The sequence below is a fragment of the Arvicola amphibius genome, chromosome 7 (assembly GCF_903992535.2).
Source record: "Arvicola amphibius chromosome 7, mArvAmp1.2, whole genome shotgun sequence".
Lineage (NCBI taxonomy): Eukaryota > Metazoa > Chordata > Mammalia > Rodentia > Cricetidae > Arvicola > Arvicola amphibius.
In genome coordinates, this window is record NC_052053.1 from 99,781,593 (window position 1) to 99,804,179 (window position 22,587).

The 22,587-nt window shown below is 47.7% G+C and overlaps 1 protein-coding gene across 1 annotated transcript in view; it reads right to left on the reverse strand.

The window, feature by feature from the left end:
• Plekhh1 (pleckstrin homology, MyTH4 and FERM domain containing H1) overlaps positions 1-18,994 on the reverse strand; it is a 47,279-nt gene extending 28,285 nt beyond the window's left edge. Inside the window, exons 1-4 of the mRNA XM_038336716.1 lie at positions 18,816-18,994; positions 9,929-10,081; positions 1,888-1,950; positions 771-920 (exon numbers count right to left, since the gene is read on the reverse strand). Coding sequence (XP_038192644.1) covers positions 771-920; positions 1,888-1,950; positions 9,929-10,051 — 336 coding nt within the window. The 5' untranslated portion in view covers positions 10,052-10,081; positions 18,816-18,994. The remainder of the gene's footprint in view (positions 1-770; positions 921-1,887; positions 1,951-9,928; positions 10,082-18,815) is intronic.
• Between the last annotated feature and the right edge of the window lie 3,593 nt (positions 18,995-22,587).

Here is a 22,587-nt window from a genome sequence, read left to right on the forward strand (position 1 = left end):
ATGGTGGCATGTGTCCATCATCCCAGCACTTGGAAAGTAGAGGTAGGAAGACAGGAGGTCAAAGCCAGCCCGGTTGCACGATGGCGGTAATAAGACTATAAAGGGGAGGAAGTCTGGGCACAGGAAGTAGCAGAAGGGCCAGAGGGGTTCTGGAGTCCCTAGAAGCAGGAATGCTAACTTGCTGCAGTACTGGACAGTGGTCTGTGGGGCTCCCTTGAAGTTGTGAAAAATCTCCATTTTCAGAAGCAATCTAGTCTCTGCCTGCTCAGGTTCATTGAGAAACTTTGACCAACCAGCTGACCAAGGTTGACTATCCAGTCCTATGCTGTTCCAGTCACACTACAGCCAGGTATCAAGTAGCACATGCTGGCCTGGCACAAGGCCACCACAGAGAAGGAAACGATCTCCTTACCAGGCCCAACCACGTGTTTGATATTATACACAGATACCTAGGGGTAATTAACTCCAAACCTCGGAGGTTTCATAACCTCTATTGTATGAAGCTGTAAAATGAGAATCAGTGAGTCAGGCAATTTCCTCAGAGTATCAAGCAGAGGTGACATTCTCCTCCAGATCAGCCTGCCTCCAGGGCCTGCTTCCTCTACCTTTCCTGAGCTTCTGATAAACGGATGTTAAGAAGACAGTAATGACCATCATGTAAGAGAAGAGTCTCATGAAAAAGTGAGTTCATGCACAGGGTTGGAGACACTGAGGCCAACTGGTACAGACGCTGAGAGGGGAAACAGGCTCTGCCTCGCATTAGTTCCTACCTGCTTCTCCAGCTGTGCCTCCAGCTGACTGATAAGCTCATCTTTGCTTTGCATGGCTTTCAGCAATTCTTGGTACTTTTGGTGCAAGCTACCCGTGGAGTCCACGTTCTTCAGATTGGACAGTTTGATCTTCTCTTCCATCACACTCACCTGAAAAGTATCAACAAGTCTTCTTAAGGTCTCAGATCACCATGTAGTGTGTGCAATGGAGTGGGCTAACCCCTTGATGCTTCAGAATATGCCTCTTATGCCCTTACCCAGGGCAATCTAGACCAATTAATGATGTGACCATTGATGCTTTTATCTGAGCAAAAGAAGGAATTGACAACAGAGAAACTCATTTTGCCTGCTCTGAAAAGACCAGCTACATTCTAGGCCTTGTCTCTGTGGGATGGGGCAGAGGGTTGATGTTAGAAAGGAGCTGAGCAGTTGGATTCGGGAGGACATCTGTTCCCACCCCACTGGGGCAAAGATACTACTCTCAGGACATCCACGTGTTTCCCTATATTTCCTAACCCTCTTAGAGTTAGACAGGACCATGCCATTCATCTGACCAAAGGGATGTAGTAGAAACAACACATCGTTTCTGGGCTAAAGTGTTTACACTTTTGTTGTTTTGAGACAAGGTTTTTCTATGTGGCCCTGAATGACTTGAACTAGCTGTACTGGTCTCAAGTATTTGAAATCTGGTACATGGGTAACCAGCAAATTCTCTCCAGTGAAAATCAACAAGGCTGTGTGTTCCAGGCAGGGGTGTCCAAACATTGTAACATGACAGTGTCACCTACAAATCTGTTGTGCTGGGATGCATGTGGAGCCTATAGGTTGTGTGTGCCTGTGTAACCAGCTAGACAGTGGGACCTCTTTGGGCCTGGATTCCCGAATCACAGTGGAAGCTGACTCTGTGGTTAATCCTAATGGAAGTGTACCAGGTATGAGGACTAAACACGATAAACCACAGACTGCGGATTCAATTTGTTCCTGCAGCACGGCCAGTTTGGACTAATACACCCACTCACAACACCAAGCCTACCCAAAGATCCCTCACTAGCACAGAGAGCTCCGTGGGAAGATCGCTGTCCCTAGCGCTCTCCCACCTCCCACCACGCCCAGCTACCTGAGTCTCTGCATCCTCAGCTCTCTGCTCAGCCTCCAGCAGCCTCTGCTCCAGTTCCTGCATCTGTGAAGTCAGAGACAGGGGCCCTATTAGTACCAAGCCCTGACGATGAAAGTGGCATCAGGGTACGCAAGTACACAGACACCACAAGGCCACAATTCACCCAGATATCAGGGTAAAGGTTGTCACGGCAATTCTCAGCTCTCTGATCCCAAGTTTACCGAGCAGATGGAGGGTCACTGCTGTCTTCATCAGTGCAGAACAATAGTCCCTTGTATAAAATGTCACTGTCATTCTCCTTGAATGCCACTGCCCCAAAACCTGCCTTAGTCTCTGGTGCCTCTTTCCTCTCTACACTGGGTGATGGGTAGGACCACGGTGCTGTCTGCCCACATACTCAGCATGGAGCACGCTCCTGTCCACGCCTACCTTCTGCCACTGACAAGACAGCGCTCCTTCCACCCCAAGTATCTACCAGCTAGAGGAAAATGGCACTCATGAGTATCCTCTTGATTGATTTAATTAATTTAAAAAAAAATAGAAAAAGGCCAGGCATGGTGGCAGTGGCCTTTAGTCTCAGCACTTGGGAGGCAGAGGCAGGTGAATTTCTGTGAGTTCATGGACAGTCTGACCAGCTAAGGCCAGCTAAGGCTATATAGTAAGATCCTGGGGAGAGAGGGGTAAGAAACAGAAAAAAAGGTACTCGAGTATTTGTATGCTTGTGTATGTGCTAGAGATCAAATGCAATCTGGGGCCATGATGATCCAGTAACCCCTATACTTAAAATCATTCTAGCCAAGTAGGTAAAAGCATTTGCTGTGTAAGCCTGACACCTGAATTCCATCTCTGGAAACAGACGTGGTGGTTTGCATATGTAATCTCGGCACTTCTACCATGAGATGGGGTATGACAGGAGGCAGAGACAAAACTGGCAGGGAATGAACCAGCTAGTGGTGGCATCAAGAGGAGGGTAAGAACCAACTCCTGAAAGTTGTCCTCTGACCGCCGTACATACACACACACACTAATAAAATGAAGTTTTAAACTTCTATCTTGCACAGAGTGTAGCAGTGTACACTTGCAATAACAGACCCGAGAGATGGAGAAAGATTAAAAGACACAAGATAAACACAGAGAAAATTCCTGACATCTTGGGCCACATAAGCCCATGTCCAAAAATAAGTAGAGAGAGACAGAAACAGAGAGAGAGAGAGAGAGAGACAGAGAGAGAGAGAGAGAGAGAGAGAGAGAGAGAGAGAGAGAGAGAGAGAGAGAGAGAGAGAGAGAGAGACACATACTGGGCCAGCCAGATGGCTCAACAGATGAAGGACTCTTGCTATGCCTGGTGGCCTAAGTTAAATCTCAAAACCCATAAAGGTCAAAGGAGAGAGTTAGCTCCACAGAGGTGACCTTTATCCTCCACATGTGCCATGACATGTGTACCTACACAAACATACCATGCATGCACATTTAAAAAGTTAATTTAAAAACCCCACCTACCTACTACCTGCCTACTTTGCCGGCTGGAGGTGTAGTACCGTGGTCCACTTGCCTAGCATGTACAAGGCTCTGGATGCACACATTCCCAGAACCATAGAAGACAGGGGTTAGGGAGAGTCTAGCTCTCTGCCAGGAGAGGCATTCTATTTAGGTATCTTTCTGAAACAGGGTCTCTCTATGTAATCCTGGCCGCCCTGAAACTCTCTGTAGACCAGGTGGATCTCCAACTTACACAGAGATCTAGCTGCCTTTGCCACCTGAGTGCTGGGGTTAAAGGCATGCACCACTACACTCAGCTAATTCTGGAATCTTATTCAGGGGCTCACCAGGGACCAGATCTAAGCTGCAGCCTTTGGAACAGGTCGTGGCTGACAGGGTACCCCTTTGCAGCTCCACAAGCTCAGAGCTTAGCAGGTGGAGGATAGGTTTTCCCTCAAGTGACCCCTCTATTGCTGCATAAATCACTTATGCAAAGGACAGATTTTCATGGCTGACTCTCATGTCAAGGGTCCTGTGCCTCTCCTGAGACAGTGCCAGACGTTTTCCCTCCATCCATCCCTACTCATCCATCTGAAACATACCTCACCCCTGTCCCCTCTGCAGCTGGATAGAATCAGGGTCCCATACTTTCTTAGCTCTAGTTCTCACCCCACTCTTCACCAAAGATTCGACTTCTCTTGATATTCAACCTTCTCTCCCATGGCCTAGATCCTGGCTTGATATTTACCAGACAGCCAGCAATTCCCTGTGCCTTTTCATGGGCCTACCTCAGCTGCAATCTCACTTTCCTTGGGAAAAGATGTAAAGGGAGGGGGAAGGAGCCCTGTTAGTGTGGGACGGCGGATGTTACACCAGAGCCACAAGTCATGTTTAAGGACCTGAGGGTCTTTTTCTGAGGTTGTCCTTCCCTTATCCATTTTTCCATCTTTTCTAGGACCAAGAATACTTTCTAGGGGGCTGGTGAGATGGTTCAGTGGTTAACAGCACTGACTGCTCTTCCAAAGTATCCAGGTTCAATTCCCAGCACCCACATGACAGCTCACAACTGTCTGTAACTCCAGTTCCAGGGGACCTGACACACTCATACAGACATGCACACAGGCAAAACACCAATGCACATAAAATAAAAATAAATGAATTATTTAAAAATGAAAAGAATACTTTCTGTATCCACTGTATCTGAGGAGCAGTTGGTGGGATGTTCCTCCAAAGGTCTAAGTAAAACTCAAAGATTTATACCCCACAGGTCTCCCATCAAGTGAGAAGGAGCGAGGGTTCATGCACGTCCTCCTTTACTGAATTGAGTTATCGTGACCAAAGCCTCAACCCAAGCTAAGAGACAGGGTTGGTTGTGCTACTCAGAATCGGTTAGAGTCTGGTGGGCTTTCTTAAACCTGAGGCTCTAGAACAGTCCTGGAGCTCCCTGACCTTCAGACAGTTTCACGCAGCACAGAACAATACTACAGTCATAGAAGTGACTGTCCAGCCCATAAAGTTCTACTAAGTGGCTGGAGAGAAGGACTGGGTGATAGAGAGTGGTGTTGACCAACTCAGTATTAAATAATTCTCCCTTAAGCACTCACTGAGCAGGTTAAATCTCTGCAATTCTAAAACCTGGAGTCAAGAGATTGAGGCCAGGGAGCTGCGCAGAAGTGTGAGCCTCACTATGTCATGACTGTTGGACAGAAATGAAGACCCTCCTGCTGCTCTGGTCCTTCTAATCAAGTTCCTGTTTGCTTTGGCTAACCAGTATTGAGGGTTTTGCCTTCCTGAAAGAATATAATCAGTATAAAGACTGGGAGTACAATGAAATATTAAATGGGAAGGTCTTGGCTCCTCAACAGGTTTCCCAGAAGGCTTCTCCTCCTGTACCCATCAATTACCAATGCTGGCCTTGAATGTAGAGACATTTTCAATGCTCCTGTTTTTATGAAAACAGATTTCCCCATCGCGGCTGGGGTGCTCGCAGGTGTAATCAAGCTGACATCACTTTTAAGTTTCTACTCTCCTTTCCCTGAATGTTCTCCCAGGAGCAGCAGCGGATGCAACTTCTCCACACAGCCTTTAGGACGCACACCTGGAGCCGCGAGGTCTGGCTCTGGGGGTAGGCCACCCTTTCTCTGGGCCCTGCTCTTCCTCTCAAGGGTTCCCTAAGACCATGTCCTCTGCTCTCCTCTCAGCGTGTGGGTCTGTAGCGACGTGCCAGCCAAGAAGGTGTCGGGTTTACGCAGCTGTCAAGGATCTGCTCTCACCAGCTGCAGTTAAGAGTCATAAGCTCCCTAGAACTTGGCCGCAGCAACCTGATGAAAAGCACTTGGCACCAATCTGGTATTCGACTCCCCATGTCCACAGCAACTTGCGACACGTGGCAACACTGTGAAATACCAGCCCCACTGCAGCAGGAGCAGCAGGGCGTCTCCTACGCCCAAGCATAGCACTGCCATGCCAAAGGGTTACCTGAACTAAGAACCACTTCACCCTGGGTCTCCACTGTCCCTTTGAAGAGGGGGGGATCAAGCCAGCTGTGGTGGTACCTGCCTATAATCCCAGCACTTGGGAAGTGGTGGCAGAAGAATCAGGAGTTCAAGGTTATCCTTGGCTACTCAGATGTTTCAAGTCAGCCTGAGCTCTGTGAGACTGTCTAAAAACAAACCCCCAAAAGCTGGGGGTATCACTCAAGAGAATAAAGCACTGCTTACCCTGTACAAAGCCCTGGGCTCGATTCCCAGCATCCCAAAAGTGAGTGTCAACATTCTTACTACTACCTTTTACCCACTGGATAAAAGAGCAGAGGTGAAGGCCAAGGTTTCAGAGCCTAGCTGATGCCTTCATGTGGCTTTAGAACAATGCATCAGTCTTCTGAGTACAGCAGTTTCAGGTGGACCTTAGCACCTAACTAGAACACTTTCCAGTTTTAATACATTAAACTACTATATATTTATATATACATATTACATATGTATATATAAGTATATATACTTATATACACATCAAACTACTATATATTTATATATAATATGTATTATAAGTATATAGTAGTTTGACGCGTATATATAAATATATAGTAGTTTGATGTATATATGTATATATATTATGTCTCCTATGAGTAATATATTTATATTTACTTCTACCATTTTGGCCTTTCTATAAGCCCTTTCCTCTTCTGTTTGTTGAGACAAGGTCTCATGTAATTCGACCTTGACCTGACCCTTGTGCTTCTACCTCCTGGGTGCTGGGATTACAGGCATGCAGTACCATACCTGGCTTATGGTCCTCTTTTCTATACTTTTCCTATTTGGAGTCTTTCATTTCAATTCCTCATTGTGGTGATCTGAAAGTTAATGTATAAACTAGTTTTATTCATTATCACGTTCATTATTCTAGACGCAAAGACAGCTGACTACTGAGGAGGTAATTTGGTGGCAGAGTGCTTGTCTAGCATGCATGAGGTCCTGGGCTCCATTTCTAGTCCATAAGATGAGAAAGAGGGAGGGGAGGGAGGGGAACAACCGGTTGTTGTTTATTTTCTCTCTAGAAAATAAAACATCTTAGTTTTAACTGAGTACGTGGCTATTGAGAATAAAGACATTTCCCAGCCTCCTTTGCTGCTGAGTATAACCACGTGGCTAAGATATGGCCAATGAGATCTGGGCAGAAGGAACACACGCAACCTCTGGGTCATACACTTAAAAGGAAAGAGTGGGGCCATGGGCATCAGGATGAACCACCTTTATGCTCAGGGCTGGATTGCTTCTGTCTGGGAATCTACACCTGACAGACACAAGCACCTGTCTGGTCTAAGCCATTGTGTTCTTTCTTACAGCAGCTACACTATGAAATAGTTAAAACAGAAGACAGTGATGTTCAAGGTTTTTTTTTTATCCTGTTCTCATTCCTTCTGCCTTCTGAATCTGTGGCTTCGCCTCTCTTATCAAGTTTGGAATGTTTTTGAGGCATAATTTTCTCCAATAATCCCTCTCCTTCATGTCTTTCTCCAAGGCCATTATAGAGCGGGATTTGGAGGCTCATGGTCCTGGCACTCACATCTTGCTGTGTGTTTCTTTTTCTGTGTTGTCTTCCTAGAGGTTTCCCTGGTGGTCTCTGCCTGTTCTGTTCTTCTGGGCAGAGCACCTGCCTTCCCTGCATAAGGCCCTACGTTTGATCCCTAGTAACAGACACAGCCTATCTTACGGCGCCAGCCTGATGTTCAATCTATCCACTGAAAAACCCATTCCAAGGAGAACACTTTCTCAAAGGTCTATCTGGTTTTCAAGTCTGCCTGATCCTTTTGGATACTGTGTTGTTCTTGTCTCAAGTTTTCAATTTCTTTATTCTGTCATCAGTAGTTTTTAATGAATTAATTTACAGTTTCTTGTCCATGGGTCTATCATTAGAAGACCAATTATTTCTTGTGTATGTGAATTCCTACTAACTATAGACCACCCCTCCCCCCAGGCACTAGTCATTTTGGGTAACACATCCATCTTCACTAAAGCTCATTTTGATTCCTGGGGGCTCCTGGGTGGTCTGGATTGAAGTCTTGTTCCTCCAAAGAAACTGTGTCTGTTCCTACAAGTTTCTCCTGTGTCCCCAGACCCAGAACTTGGGTTCTTAAATCAGCTATATAAATCTAACGGTAAATGACTGTTCTTCCCAGAGCCTTAAGTCTGAGAAGCTCTCTTGGTGCTGGGGGGCTGATTCTCTTACCTTTATCTACCTCGTTATTTCTAAGCAGTCCGGATTACACGGGGATACTGTTTTAGCTCCAAGCACCAAACCTCATCTGACCCCACAGATGTAAAACCTCCAACCTGAAACCTTACGTGACAAAGGGGAGGCTGGTCACTTATTACCCCACATCACTCAGATGCTCAGATGGAGCACTCCTGCTTTGTCCCTTTTTCCTCCCTGGGGAGGCCTCTTGCTCTTTTCAGCCCCCCCCCCCCCAGGATTCCTACCATGCTCTATTCATGGTTCCCCCTTTGTCTTGTTTATCTGTGCTGTTGTCTATTTTCATCTTCCCCAGATGTGTTCCACTCCACTTAGCTGAGTCTATCCCAGTTACCTTTCCTTTCCCTTATCCTCTCCCCAAATGCCACAGCCTAAGGCAAGGTCCTCAGACTTTACAGTGACAAAACCATTTTCTAGCAGCCTGTTAGCCACAGATTACTAAAGCACCCCAAAAATTTAGAACAAGAGGACTAGAGTGACCCAAGAACAGCCATTCTAAGTAAGCAACCCCCCAGGTGATTCTGGCCAAGTGGTTCTGACCACACCATCCTTAGACCTACGACCCTCTCCCTTAGGTGCCTAAAGTCTTAACATCCCACTGGCAGTACCTGGCTGGCACCCACAGGAACCCTATGCTGTCTGAACGAAGAAAGTGATGCCAATAGACCCGAGGTTCACGATTTCAAGTCCAAGCTAGTCCAAGGCCACACCTCAGCCACGGGAATGCCGAAGGTGACACCACTGACTGGCCTTCCCACACTTCAGGGTTCAGGACTGTCAGATGGCCAGGTCATGGGTTCCGTTCTTCCCAGCTTTACTAATCAAGGTTTGGACCTTACCTAAAAGGGTGAGCTGAACTTTACCTTTGTACTAAGAAAGCCTTAGCTAAACACACTGATACTGTAATCAGAACTGCCAGGAGAACGGGTGACTCACTCACCCGTTGTGTTCCTGTACAAATACATTGTAACTGCAGGTTTCCACTCCCTAAATTAGAGTTAGCCACTTGAATGTATCTTCCCAGAGAAATGTGACCAAAGAGGTGAGTTGTGCAGACCAACCAACCTAAGCAAAGATAACACCTGTTCTCATTACTTAGCGCCCCGACCCTCCCATAAGCCATTAGATACCAGTCTCAAAATGACTGAGAGGTGGAAGTTCACAGAGCCAGACAGGTGGAGAGCCAGGCAGGGCTGACTCCAAAGCTTATCTGTTGTCCCTAGAAAATCGGGCATTTTACTGAGGCTCATCGGCTTATAGGGGATGGGCAAGGAGAGTGGAGATTTTTATTGTTCTCCTAAAACAAAAAATCATCCAGCCCACAAAGAGAATGAAATTGTTAGCCATAGGAGTAATAGTAAAAGAAGTAACGGTGGAGATGAGGAGCCATGAGGGATCAAAGTGACAGAGGACCAAGATGGTTGTATCATTTTTTTAAAAATTTTAATGGTTTGTTTCTGACAGGGTCTCAGTATGTAGCCCAGGTGGGCCTCAAATTCCGGGAGTGGCCTTGAACTCACAGAGCCCTGCCTGCTTCTGCCTCCTGAGTGCTGGGATTTAAATTGTGCCACACCATCATACCCAGCTTGACTTTAGTGTGTGGTACTTGAGGTGGCCGAGTCAGGAGAAATGTCAATGAAAGCTTAGTGGAAAAAAAAAAAAAAGCTACTTTTCATTTTCCATAAAAAACATGGCAAAGTCTTAATGGGAGTTCATTTTCCCCAACTTGCCCCTCTCAACTCTGAACCTGACATTGGCTACTGGCCCCAGCCCTGGTGTGAGGGAACTTCCTGCTCTCCAGGGGACTCACCTTGTCAGCCAGCAGCTCCCTTATCTTGCTGGCCTGCAGGCGGAATCGGAACAGCTGAGTCTCCAGGGAAAGGCAGCGCTTCTGCCAGTCGATGCTGGCCACCTCCATCTTGACTTCTGCCATTGCTGGAGTCCAGGTATTCCCGGGAGCACACTGAGAAAGGGGAGGAGGAGAGTGAGGAGGAGGAATGAGAGGGAAGGGGGAAGGGCAGAGAAAGCAGGGTGTGGAAAAGAGGTGGATCCCTTCTCTCAGCCCTGGGTGTCCAGCCGCAGGACCAGGAGGCGGAACCACGCCAGGATAAACCTGAGACACCTTCAGAAGAACCTGGTTTCCTTCTCTTTTTGTGGCAGCTTTAATGTAGTTCAGTGAGTGATCTTAGGAAGAGTTTCTCTCAGACTTTAAATCCTCTTAATTAGCATACAAAGCATTAGGTTTTATTGTGGCATTTTCAAATAGAAATGGTTTTTGTCGATTCTCCTCCAAACCACAGCCCCCACTTGGAGTCCGGGCACCTTCTAACTATTCAGTCACCTGCACACTATTGCCCCTCCCATCCACAACACCTTTCTTCCCTCTCTTGTTCCCTTTCTAGTTTCACAACAGTTGCTGGAACTCCTTCCCTGGGGAGATGTAAACAACCGCCAACTCCCTCCTTAGAGGGCACCAACAACAAACCGAAGATAATTCCACCAAAGGCCAACTTGGGAAACCAGGGAATTTATCAGGCTTACCCAGAACAGGAGTAAAGGGGTACTTACAGGAATGTGGGCCACCACAAAGCACTCGCACCCCAGCATGGGTGACAACGTCCCCAGAGCTGCACAGAGGCTTCTCCTCACACCAGGTTACATTCCTGTCTACATACGCTAGCACCACAAGGCTTGGGAAATGAGGGCATAATTACATACAACTGTCCAGGAGGTGAGACAAGACCTTCAGGAATCTCGGGGGGGGGGGGCGAGGACCCTCCCCAGCCCTCCTTCCATGGGGGGAATGTCAACAGTCAGAAGCCCCATCCTGGGGGGTCACCTGCAAACAGTCACAGCTGTTTGGGATGAAAAGTGGCCCTTAAACTTGGATGACAGCACTCTACAGTAATAGCCTATACCAACACATGTTCAAAACCTACTCACACACACAGACGCTGAAAGCTAAGATCCACGTGTAAGATAGAAACCTTTCTGAGTCTAGGTCAAGGTCACCTTACTTAATATAGTAATATCCAGATCTATCAATGTTTTTACAAATTGCATAATCACATTTTTATTTATAGCTGAGCAAAACTCCATTTGGCATGAGCCACATTTTCACTACCCACTCAACATTCAGGCTGGTCCCATTTCCTTGGTATTAGAAACAGTACAATGAGAAACATGGATGAGCAAGTATCTCTGTGTAGGACATGAAGTCTCCTGGGAATGTGCCCAGGAGTAGTGTGGCTGGGTCATTTGGAAGTTCTATTTTTAATGTTTATTACACTTTAACATATGACCTGACTGTAATTCATGGTGCTCATATACTTCTGGGTGTGCAGCCATCCATGGGAGCATGATATCCCTACCAGGAGCCACACCCTCAAAGAAAACTGTCCCTAGCTCTTCAGCGAGGGGCGGAGGTCCGTGAACTCCTGCTGTGATTTCTACATCACATTAGTTCATATTTACATTCCTATTAGCGCTGGCTAATGGTCCCTCTTGCCCCGCAACCTCGCCAGCATTGCTGCCACCTGCTTTCTTGATGAGAGCTCTTCCAGCTGGGGCCAGAGGTGAAACTTAGGGCTCTCTTGTTTTTCACTTAATTATCTACTCAACTGCCATGTTGGCGGATATCATCCTAGGCTCTGCAGATGAGAAAGCAGAAGTCCCTGCTTGAAGTTTTCCACTATAACACATGCACAATTGACATGTGGATAAATAGGTGCAGGGAAAGGGGCCAAGTATAGGGGTCGAGGGCCTTAGTGTTTTTAGGTAAACCTTAAAGTGAAAAACAGGTTCCTCCAAGGGCGCACAGCTAACTGGAGACAGAGCTCTGGTTCCCACCTTAGTCCTGAGTCTGTAGCTCTGTGTACGTTAGGTGGGCTGAGGGCGGACTGGAAATAAGCTTTGGGTTTCCTTGACACTTTGCTGTTTAGCAGAGATCTTGCCAAATGTTATCAGTTCATCCTGACTGAGACCAAACTCTCATTCTCCCATCCCCTTATAAGACTCAAGCCAGAAGACTTCCAGATGTCTTGTTCCAGCCTCTGGTGACAGCTGCCTTTCACAACCCCAGCCAGGGGAATTTACCCAGATGCCTCCAACCTGTGGTTTAGACAATAAAACCTGGGTCTAGGATGAGAAGAGGAGCAGGCGTGAGTGTGCCTGAGCCTGGGGGCAGAGGCCGGGAGAGAAAGCGGGAGGTGCGATGAGCATCAGGACTTGTCTTCTCCGTGCCACCGTTGGGACTCTCAGCAGCAAGCAGAAACAAGGCCTGGCCAAACCCTGAGAAACCGCCACCTGAATACCAGGTCGACAGGGTTAGCAGGGTGGTGGACGTGCATGTGGTGCCAACACACATGCAGGCAAAACACCCACACACATACAAGCTAAAGAAAATAGTGGCAATTGTGACATGAACAAGGATCACGCGCACACGAACGCACGAAAAAACAACGAGGCCATAAATTTGAAAAGGATTATGTGAGGCTACATGGGAGAGTTTGGAGGGAATAAAGGGAAGACGGAAATGATATAATTATAATTTCAAAGCATTTTTAAATTATTTAAAAAATAGTAACAAGTGTGTGTATGTCTGTGTTTTTGCTGTGACTTGAACCCAGGGACTCATGCGTGCTAAGTGCCCGCCCACCCAAGCCCTGACGGCTGATGATTTGGGAAGCTGAATAGTGAGCCCGTGGAAGTGTGTCACACTGAATAGTGAGCCTGTGGAAGTTTGTCACACTGAACAGTGAGCCTGTGGAAGTTTGTCACACTGAATAGTGAGCCCGTGGAAGTTTGTCACACTGAATAGTGAGCCTGTGGAAGTTTGTCACACTGAATAGTGAGTCTGTGGAAGTTTGTCACACTGAATAGTGAGCCTGTGGAAGTTTGTTATACTGGTCTTTCTACTTATGCTTGGAAATTCCTTTAATAAAATGTGTTCTGTTTTGAAATCCTCTTCTCTGATCTTCAGGAGCCGTGTGGCCTCTGAGAACCCAGTCACTTTCTGTGCTGTCGCCAGATAGCAGCACTACCCGAGAGCAATAGTGAGTCGCCCGCGTGGCTGATCACCAATGTGGTTTCTCCCTTCGCACTTGGCTTGGATTAACTGGTTTCTCCCATTATGTTTTGTGTTTGTCTGTTTGTTTTGGAGACACAGTTTCTCTGTGTAGCCCTGGCTGACCTGGAACTCACAGAGATCTGCCTGCCTCTGCCTGCACTAGGCCTCTCTCCAGCTGAGCTTCACAAATAGCTGTCACTTCTTGGGTCCTTACTCTGTGGCAGGCACTTGCAGATTCTTTAACCCTCAGGTCAACCTAAAAACTGCAGGAAGCCACCACTGACCACACACAAAAGGTCACCTGGAACAGAGTCTGAGTAACTTCAACACAGTGTTCCGTAGCTGGTCAGCAGTGGGAATGCTGGGATTGTTTCCAAATCCCATCTACCATCAAAGAAAAAAAAATAGGAAAGAGGCCGGTGGTACCGGTCACTAGCAACAGCAATACAGCAATGCACTTGCTTGTCTAGCGTACTTAAGGCACTGGGTCTGAGTGGGGCAGTGGTGGGGCAGGGGTGGTGGTGGTGGGCATTCTATTTCTGATCCTACAAAGAGTAAGATAAATTATTAAGAACAAGAAAAGTGCTTTCGAATATCTTTCAAAAGCCTTAGCACGAAGGTAAACCAATAGCCCAGATTTTCCAAGGCATCTAAGACTCAGATAGTCTGCCGCTACAAACCTCCACAGGCTCAGACACTGGTCATGTGAGCAGACCTCGGGAGAAGGGCTGAACAATCACACCACTGATAGGTCTTTGGGCTCTGGGATCCTCTGAACACTGGACACATGACCTAAGCCCAGAAGTATCATCCTAGACAATAGGGACGTTGTGACCTCCCAGCCATTCCCACTTCAAAAGACTGGGACCAACTGGAACAAGCAGGAAGACAAAGGACAAAAACAAAACATGACCTTATCTGAGCTAAGATCACTGCTGTGAAGACAAACAGAGCCTAGGAGGGCTGGGAGAAGCTGGGAGGCTTTATGGTGGAAGCTCCTTGTCCTTTGGGGAAATTCTGTTTTTCATCCTACAAACAGGAAAAGTGGCAGATCCGAGACTGGGACTTGAGTCTTGTACTCTAGTTCAGGCTAAGAACCAAAGCACCCAGAAGAACCCAGCAGTGGGAGGCAGGACACAGGAAATTTGGTGAACAGAGTTTGGTTTAAATACTTAAGTCCTTCTTTTGATTGTCCCAACTGCCCCAGAGATTCTGTGGGGACGGGAAAATGCTGTATTATCTGTCTTCTAGAATCTTGGAAGTGAACTGTTTCTAGTTCCCCTGGCCCTGATATCCGAGATTACACTCAAGGGAGCTTTCTCCATTGGAGCAGCTTCAGAACTTCAGAGATCTAGACCAACAAGTGATCTGGTTTCTACTCCTCCCTGCCTTAGGGATGCTGACAAGTCCTCAGAAGGCTAGGGCTCCTGCTAGGCTTGCTGGGGCATGTGAGGGGATTTAAGGGTTTGGAATCAGATCTAGAATAAGGTATCTATTGCCAAGTCAAAGGCCCGGGGCTCTTAGGGCTAAAGCAGGTGGTAGGACCAACAGCTATAAAACAAGAAATGTTATGGGAAGGTGCTAATAAACTGAACTTTACCTGCTAAGTGTCCTTGCACTTGCACCACCCAAAAAGATGTTCAAGGATAAACAGAAACAAGAAGAAGACTAGCGTAGTAAATGCTCATGTGCCCCACACAGCAACAACTTCATCACCCCATGGCCATTCTTCTAAAACCTGTTTTTACTTTTAGTGGAGCCCAGAAGGCTGAGTGCACAGCAGATGGACCAGATGATTGCCAGGGCCCTACCTGCTGTCCTGAAGCTCGGCAATCCCAGTCATAGAGCCCCACAGGGGCAAACTAGAGGCAAGGGCTGGGGGTAGAAGAGATTGTGGGGAAAAGACACAAGAACGGTTTGGTGCTTTGGACTCAGTCTGTAACAGAGAAAACACAAACCTGCCCTGAGATCTCTGGGGTAAACTTGAGGACTTAGGCAGAAATACACAAAATATTGAGATTTAACTCAATTCAGCCAACTTTTGGTAATTTCTATGTGCAATATTGAAGCAGTAACACTGGTAAGGATCTTCTGTCGTGCAAGCCTTTCAAGTCTGGTCACTGCAGACCCAGGAAAGCAATGCTATCAATAGCACTACCTGAAGGACCTGAAGGTAAGGAGAGCCAGGTACAGGGGTGCACATGTGTAATTCCAGCACTCTGGAGGCTGAGGCAGAGGGATCATTAGTAAATAGCCAAGAAAAAAAAGGAAGGAAGGAAGGAAGGAAGGAAGGAAGGAAGGAAGGGAGGAAGGAAGGAAGGAAGGAAGGAAGGAAGGAAGGAAGAAAGGAAGGGAAGATAAAGAGAGAAAAGGATGATTTAGCCTCTCTTTTCCAGACTGTGAGGGTATGAGGACCCCATGTGACGTCCACATCTAAGGATGGACTATTATGTAATGTGAGTGCTGCTCTTTAAAGGCCAGCTGTGGGAAAGGAAGGCCTCGTTCTGATGCATCTGGGAGGAGATGGTGAGCAGACACGGAGATCCCTCTGATCTCAGCACTGCCCTCTGAGCCAACCAGCAGCAAACTCTCCAGCTCTCCTGGGTGTGAGCATCGCCCTTCAGACAGTGCTGGAGGAGGTAAAGGAAACGGGGAGCATGCCCTAGCCCTCAAGAACCTAAGTACCAAAAGGAGAAACAGCATAGTGCTGAAGATCCCAAGCTGAGGCCAAACCGCCTGGGCCTGAATACTGACTCAGACACTGAATAATCCATCCGCTTAACTTCTCTGGTCCTCCATTCCACTTTGAAACTGACAGCAATATTTGAAAATGAGAGCAGTGATATCAGTTGAGAACTATGAAGCTGTCAACACTTAACTAGCTTTTTGACCATCAAAACAACAATCGCAAGCTGGGCAGGGTAGTTCAGACCTGTAATCCCAGCAAGGAGGCTGAGGTAGGGAAACAGCCTCAGATTCCAAGACAGCCTAAGCTATGGAGACTTTGTCTCAAACAAACAAGGATATTTCCACCTGGGCGTGGTGTCCTGTAATCCCGGTACTTGAGAGCTAGAGGCAGGAGGCCACAAGTTCTAGGACATCCTAGACTAGCATGGCGAGGCCGTGGTGGGGCAGCGATTCCAGGGCTGTGTGTACTTATGTGTGAGGGCTTGGGTTCTGTACCTGACACAGAGGAAAAGAAGAAAGGAAGAGGTGGGATATAAGAGTACTACCTTAGTCTGACCCCTGCTGAGTATGTAAACACCCAATAACTGACAGCTGATGTTGCTGCCAACAAACAGAACGCAAACCCAGTGCATATGAGGATATGCAGTTCATGAATATGCTCACTGCCGTCCCCACGTGGTAATTTTTTTAACAATTTATATTGTCGTATTATTTTTTAGTATTAAAAAAGAGAATATAAGGTGCAAGGCTTATATTCCTTCCCAGATCTGTATTTCTGCAGTAATTCTTTTATTTAGAGCTACCCAGAGTACAGACATACATACACATGCCACACACACAATCATAGCATGTATACATATAGTGTGTGTGTATGCACATGTGTGTGCTGGTGTCCACAGAAGCCAGAAGAGGGCGTTAGATGGAATGGAGTTAAAGTTACCAGGGATGTAGGTGCTGAGAACCAAACACAAATCCCCTGAAGAGCAGCAAGTCCTCTTAACTGTTGCGCCATTTCTGTAGTCTGATTCTCTCCACTGTACTTAAGGGAAGAACTCAGAGCTCTTCCTCCCAGCACACATCCTTACTGTGTTCCCTAACCCCCAAGCTTTTCAAGAACCTTAATGCATCCTATTGCGAGGCTGTTACCTGATCTTATTTAAGAATCCCTTGTTGATGGATATTTGAGTTCTTTCCAACCTTTTGCTAAAATAAACACAAACATTACTACAATGAATATTCAATGAATATACCTCACTTTATCTGTATCAGTATATATATATATGAAGAACAGTCCCGGAGATGGGAGTCATAGGATTAAGTAATATACATTGTAAAGTGCTCTCCCTTGAGGCTCCCCTAACTCATCCTCCAGCCAACAGTTAAGTGCCTGTTCTCCAGCGCAGACTTCAGCTTTTGCTTTTCTCTCAGGATCTTATTATGAAGCCTAAGCTGACCTGGGACTTGCTACATAGTAGACTCAGCGATCCTCCTTCCTTACCCTTCTTCAGCTTACTAAGATCACAGGGATGGGCCCCCATGCCAGGCTACAGTATCAGTTTGGAACTGGCTATTGGTAGAGGGCAAGACAGGGTTAGACAACTTATTGGTCATTCAAAGAAGGCAGGATGGTGGCTCAGCAACAACAGCCTGAAGTGAGGCAGGGAATCCCTGCACACCTTACACCCCTCAACGTCAACATGCATAAAGCATTCTCCACTCTGAGGAGCACAGATTTCAAGACAGACGCACAGCCTTGTGGGGATACGGAGAATAAAGAGGGATGAGTTGCCATAATGTCAGCACTAGAAAGGCTGAGGCAGGAGGGCCGGAGTGACACAGAGAAATAAAAAGAAAGAAGAGAGGAAAGGAAAAAAAAATACACCGCAGAGAGTGGAATGAGAGGAACACACTTCTCTCCTGTTGCTGGTGACTTTTTCAGCCAGAAGGCTGACTGCTCATTTCCCTTAATTAGGGACCAAAAAGGTGAACAGTATCACAGCCCAGCTCTGAGTAGGTCCCTCAGGCAGCCAGGGGAGGGCAACAGACAATCTCACATTTGAAATCTAAAATCTGAAAGTTTGAGTCTCGTCTATATGTGACCTTTAGTCTTTCACTATAACCTTGGGTAAGACACAATTTCTCTGAGTCCTAGCTTCCTCCTGTGCAGTGGAAGGTGAGCAGATGGAAGAGCTCAGTGACGACAGCTTGCACCACACAGTGTCTGACACAGATGGTAGGTCTAGAAAGTCTGAGGAACTGATAGCTATTCCATGCGCAGAGGTGAGGGGACTTAAATAACGATCTTTCGAGCGTTCTCCTGGAACCTAGACTTGGTCAGAGTCAGTAAGTTTTCTGAGGTGGATTCACAGCAGAAGCTGAAGGAGCAACAGGGAGACCATTCCATTTCCACAGGAGGGTCTCCGCTGCCTCTGCCACCCTCCGGGGAGACGTATTCCTAAGGCTGCTAAGACACAAAGCCCCTGATGTCACTCAGCGCCCAACTTGGGCTCTTTTCTGCTTGGCCGACTTGTCACTAGGAGTCCAGCCTGACGCCTAAGACTCCTAGGAGAGACACCCAGAAAACACATCAGAAACACTTAGGACGAGGTGCTGAAGGGAGCGGAAGGGTTGAAAGCAGCAAGCACCGAGGTGGAAGGAAGCCTGCACGTACGTCCTGGGGCCCCTTCTCAGGAGCAACTGGCTCAAGCCAGTCCCAAACGGCAGAACCTACCGCGGGAAGGCTCGCCACTGCCTCCCAGTGCGGGTGTCCGGGAGCCCCGGGTTGCCTGCGCCTGTCCCGCGGATCTCAGGTAGGCAGGCACCTGCTCCGGAGTCGCCCTCCCCGCCGCCAGGAGCCAACCCAGTCCGCCCCGCCGAACGCCCTCTGCGGGCTGCACACCGCCGGCCCTCCCGGCCCGCCCCGGTCCCCGGGGCCGCTCACCTGAGTGAGCAGCCGGGAGTCCCGCCGCGCCCCCGGCCGCCACGCGCGCCTCTGCCCTGCAGCGGCTCCAGCCCAGTCCCCGGAGGCCGCCGGGTCTCCGCTCCCCGGCAGCAGGGGTCGCGGTGGGCGTGGCGGCCCGAGGTCGGAGCCTGGAAGGTCCCGGGAGCTCCGCACAAAGCCCGCCCCGGCGCCGGCTGCAGCGCCGCGCCCGCTGTGTCCGCACCGCGCTCGGCGGGCAGCTCGCGGCCAGGCACAGGAAATGACCTCAGCAGCCGCAGCCTCCCACCGCGGGGCGCGGCCGGGGCCGCCGGCGGGGCTGCGCGCTGCGACCCCCGGACAGCTGGGACCCTCGCGGGATGCTCCCGAGACTGGACCCTTCCCCGGAAGGAGGGCCCGGCGAGTGTCTAGCCACCTGTATGAAGTACCGCCTGGTTATTGGAAGCAGTATGCACAGCTGATTTGTAGTTTGGTGGAGAACGAAGGGGGTAGTGTGTCCCTGCAACTCACAGAAGAACTTGTTTGCTTGTGTATGTATTACTTATTTTAAAGGAGACGGCCAGGAAGTCAGAAAGGCAAGAAGCCCTTGTTGCAATACCTAACTCACGTCATAATAATCACATATCCAGAGGGAATGGAACACTTGATGCAAATGAAGGATCCCAGCAAAAGAGATAGAAGGCTCTGCTTTGGAATACTACTTCTTTTGGCTGGGCGTAACTCATGAAGGAGATTCTTGTTCTATCCCCAGCACCAAAACAGAAAAGACACAGCTGGCTGTCCCAGTTCCATAGACTGAACAGCCAAAACACCAAACAAAACACCACCTGGGCCTGTTTCTCCAAGTGGGTGCTGGAATATTCACTCCAAACCCCCACCAAAAAAGTCCCTGGCCCCACCCCAGGTTTAAATCTGAATCTGGGGGTGGGAGTGGAGCCGCCGGGGAATTGGGGAATTGCCCGCTGGGCAAACCTCCTCAGGCTGTCTTATGCACAAATTTGAAAGCTCAGGCACTAAGGAAAGCAGTTTAACTGAGTGGGTGGAAGAAGCTTTATAGGCAGGACCTCTGGATTTGTGAATTTCAAATACAGGGGGCTAACAATGGAAACGAGGTATTTCTCCCATTAGGTCCTTTGTCTGGCAGATCACCCCGCCCTAGTACAATGATTGTCGCTACGATTATATTATATTATATATACATATTCATTCACACATATGCATATTCATGTAGTCATATGCATTTCTCTGTATCCATGTATATGTATTTACAATCTACTTTTAACACTAACTAAGCAGCCCCCCTTTTCACCTCTTCTTATTCTCTAACTCTTTCTCTCTTTTGAGACAGGATCTCACCACAACAGCCCTGGCTGGTCTGGAACTCACCCTGTAAACCAGCCTGGCCTTGAACTCGTGGAGGTCTGCTGGCCTCTGCTTCCAGAATGCTAGGACTAAAAACTTGTGCCACCACATCCAGCTTGCTCTTTGGCTCCTGACATGTTCATGTGTTGACACAAAGTGTGCTATATTAATGCACTTATATTTGTAATGACAAATTCAAACTTTCGATTGTTAGCTTCTTGTTACAAGTGACCTGACACTGAAGGATGGAGCTGAGCACTGGGAAGACTGTCACCTTGGCTTCAATGATCCCTGAGGGCACTCTGGGAAGGTGAGGATGAAATCCAGTCTGTACCAATTTGGCCCCTTGGTGGTAGCTGAGTTCTGGAATTAGCAGCAATGGAACATGAGCTGAGGTCATTGGTCCTGTTATACATTCCTACAGGTGAGATATTAAAAGTGGCAGAGACCAAATTAGCCAGATGTGTGTGTATCAGCAAGCAAAACAGTCACGTACCCTACTTCAAGGCAGGCCGGCTGTTGGCCTACTCTGATTCATTCAAGGGCAGCAGGGCCCAGATAATCTTCCTGGCTGATTCTGTGTTGTGAAAACCACTTATTTCACCAAAGAAAGATTATTTCTAGTATCGCTCAAGTACATTAAGGCCTTGGGCATAGATTTTGAAGTGCTTATGTAACCAAGCTCTGGAGTGCAGGTCCGTGATTAGACCACTTCAGATGCTAACCCCACTTCTGGGGGGAGAGGAGTCTGTTTGTGTACACATACTACTACAAGGCACAGGATGGAATGTTGACTAAATCCGTCGGAGTCAACGTAATAGTATCTCAGTCTGGGCTTGGTTTCCTGGACAGCACCTCTGTAAAGAAGGGGAGACATCAATTCAAGTCCCTACTTTGTCACTTTGGTGGTCATGTGACTTTGCTGGATTTTTCTGTGTTAATTCTTCTTTTGTAAAGTGTTGTTAGAAATAAATTTTCTTAGGAAGAATGAATTGAGGGGCTGGAGAGATGGCTCTGAGGTTAGGAGTGCTTGCAGTCTTTCTAGAGGTCCCGAGTACAATTCCCATCACCTACATTCTCTGGTGGGTCACAACTGCCTGTAACTCCTGCTTCTGGGCATCAACACCCTTTTCCGACCTCCTTGGGCACCATACACATGGCATACACATACACATGCATACACACAAACACACGTACATACATAAAATTAAAAGTAAATCTGAAAGAATCGAATGAGATAATATGATATCTGACATTTAGCAGGTAACCTATATGTGGTAGCTTTTGTTATTCGATCTTTGAACGATATTTTCTGGGGGTCAGATGAGTCTGGGGTGGGAGGGTAGAAGGATGGTCATGACACACAATCTGCTCCTCAAGAACAAGACTGCAGCTCCTGTCTCTCCTGGGTAGAGAAGCAGGAGAACTCTAGAATTACTAAAACCTCCACAAATCAAAGTAGCCTCCCTTCTGCCTGCTTCTTTTAGAAGAAAGAATAGAGAGGGGCAAGTGGAGGAGAAAGGGGAGAGGAACCCAGACTTCTAGGATTGGGGAAGTAGGGATAGCCAGGGGTAGAGCATAGTACTCCTTAGGGAAGTCAAGAGGTCATTTACTGCTGAGAGCGGCTAGGGTCGTTATGGGTTGAGCCCAAGAAGTTTGGGGTCACCGTCCAAAGGTTGGCATGGTGATTGGGCATGCAGAGAAGTGTCAGATAGAAGGCCTGGAGGAGAAGGGTGGAGAGTTGCGGGGGGGGGGGGATGAATAAATGTTGAAGGTAGATGAGCAACAAGTTTCCTAACTTCCAGTATTCCTTTTTCTTCCATCTACTCATTCAGTTTCTCGCCAATGCATACGTCTTAAGTACTTGCCATTTTCTAAGCGTTATGCTAAGAGGACACATGTCACCCAGGTGAACTCTGGGTATAGACTTTAGAGCTCTGTAAGCCTACCCTAGACTCTTGGCTATTCCCAGAGGGGTACACAGGATGGACCTGACTCAGTGACCACATATCTAGCTACACATGATCTGTGGAACCAAGCAGAGGATGGGGAAGGCAGGGCTCTTCCTCTGTAGAACAGGAATCACTTACTTCCTTACATGGTATTTAAAAGGTGGAGATCAAAGGCCTGTCCTAAAGTCTGGCGTATGATAAGCACGTCCGAACTGTTCGTGAACGAGAAGCAAATGCGAAGGAAGAAAGGCAGAAAGGACTAGGGTGCTGCCTGAAGGCAGCAAGAAAGAATGGGCTAGAAAGAGAATCTGGACAAGGAAGACCCTGATTGAGTGGGTAGACAGATTCCCAACCAGGCCTCACATTATGACATCCCAAGAGCACTGATTAAAACCATAGATTCCAGGTCCCAACCCTGACCTTTTGAGTCAGCAGCCTGGGGCTGGGTAGGATGCTGTGTT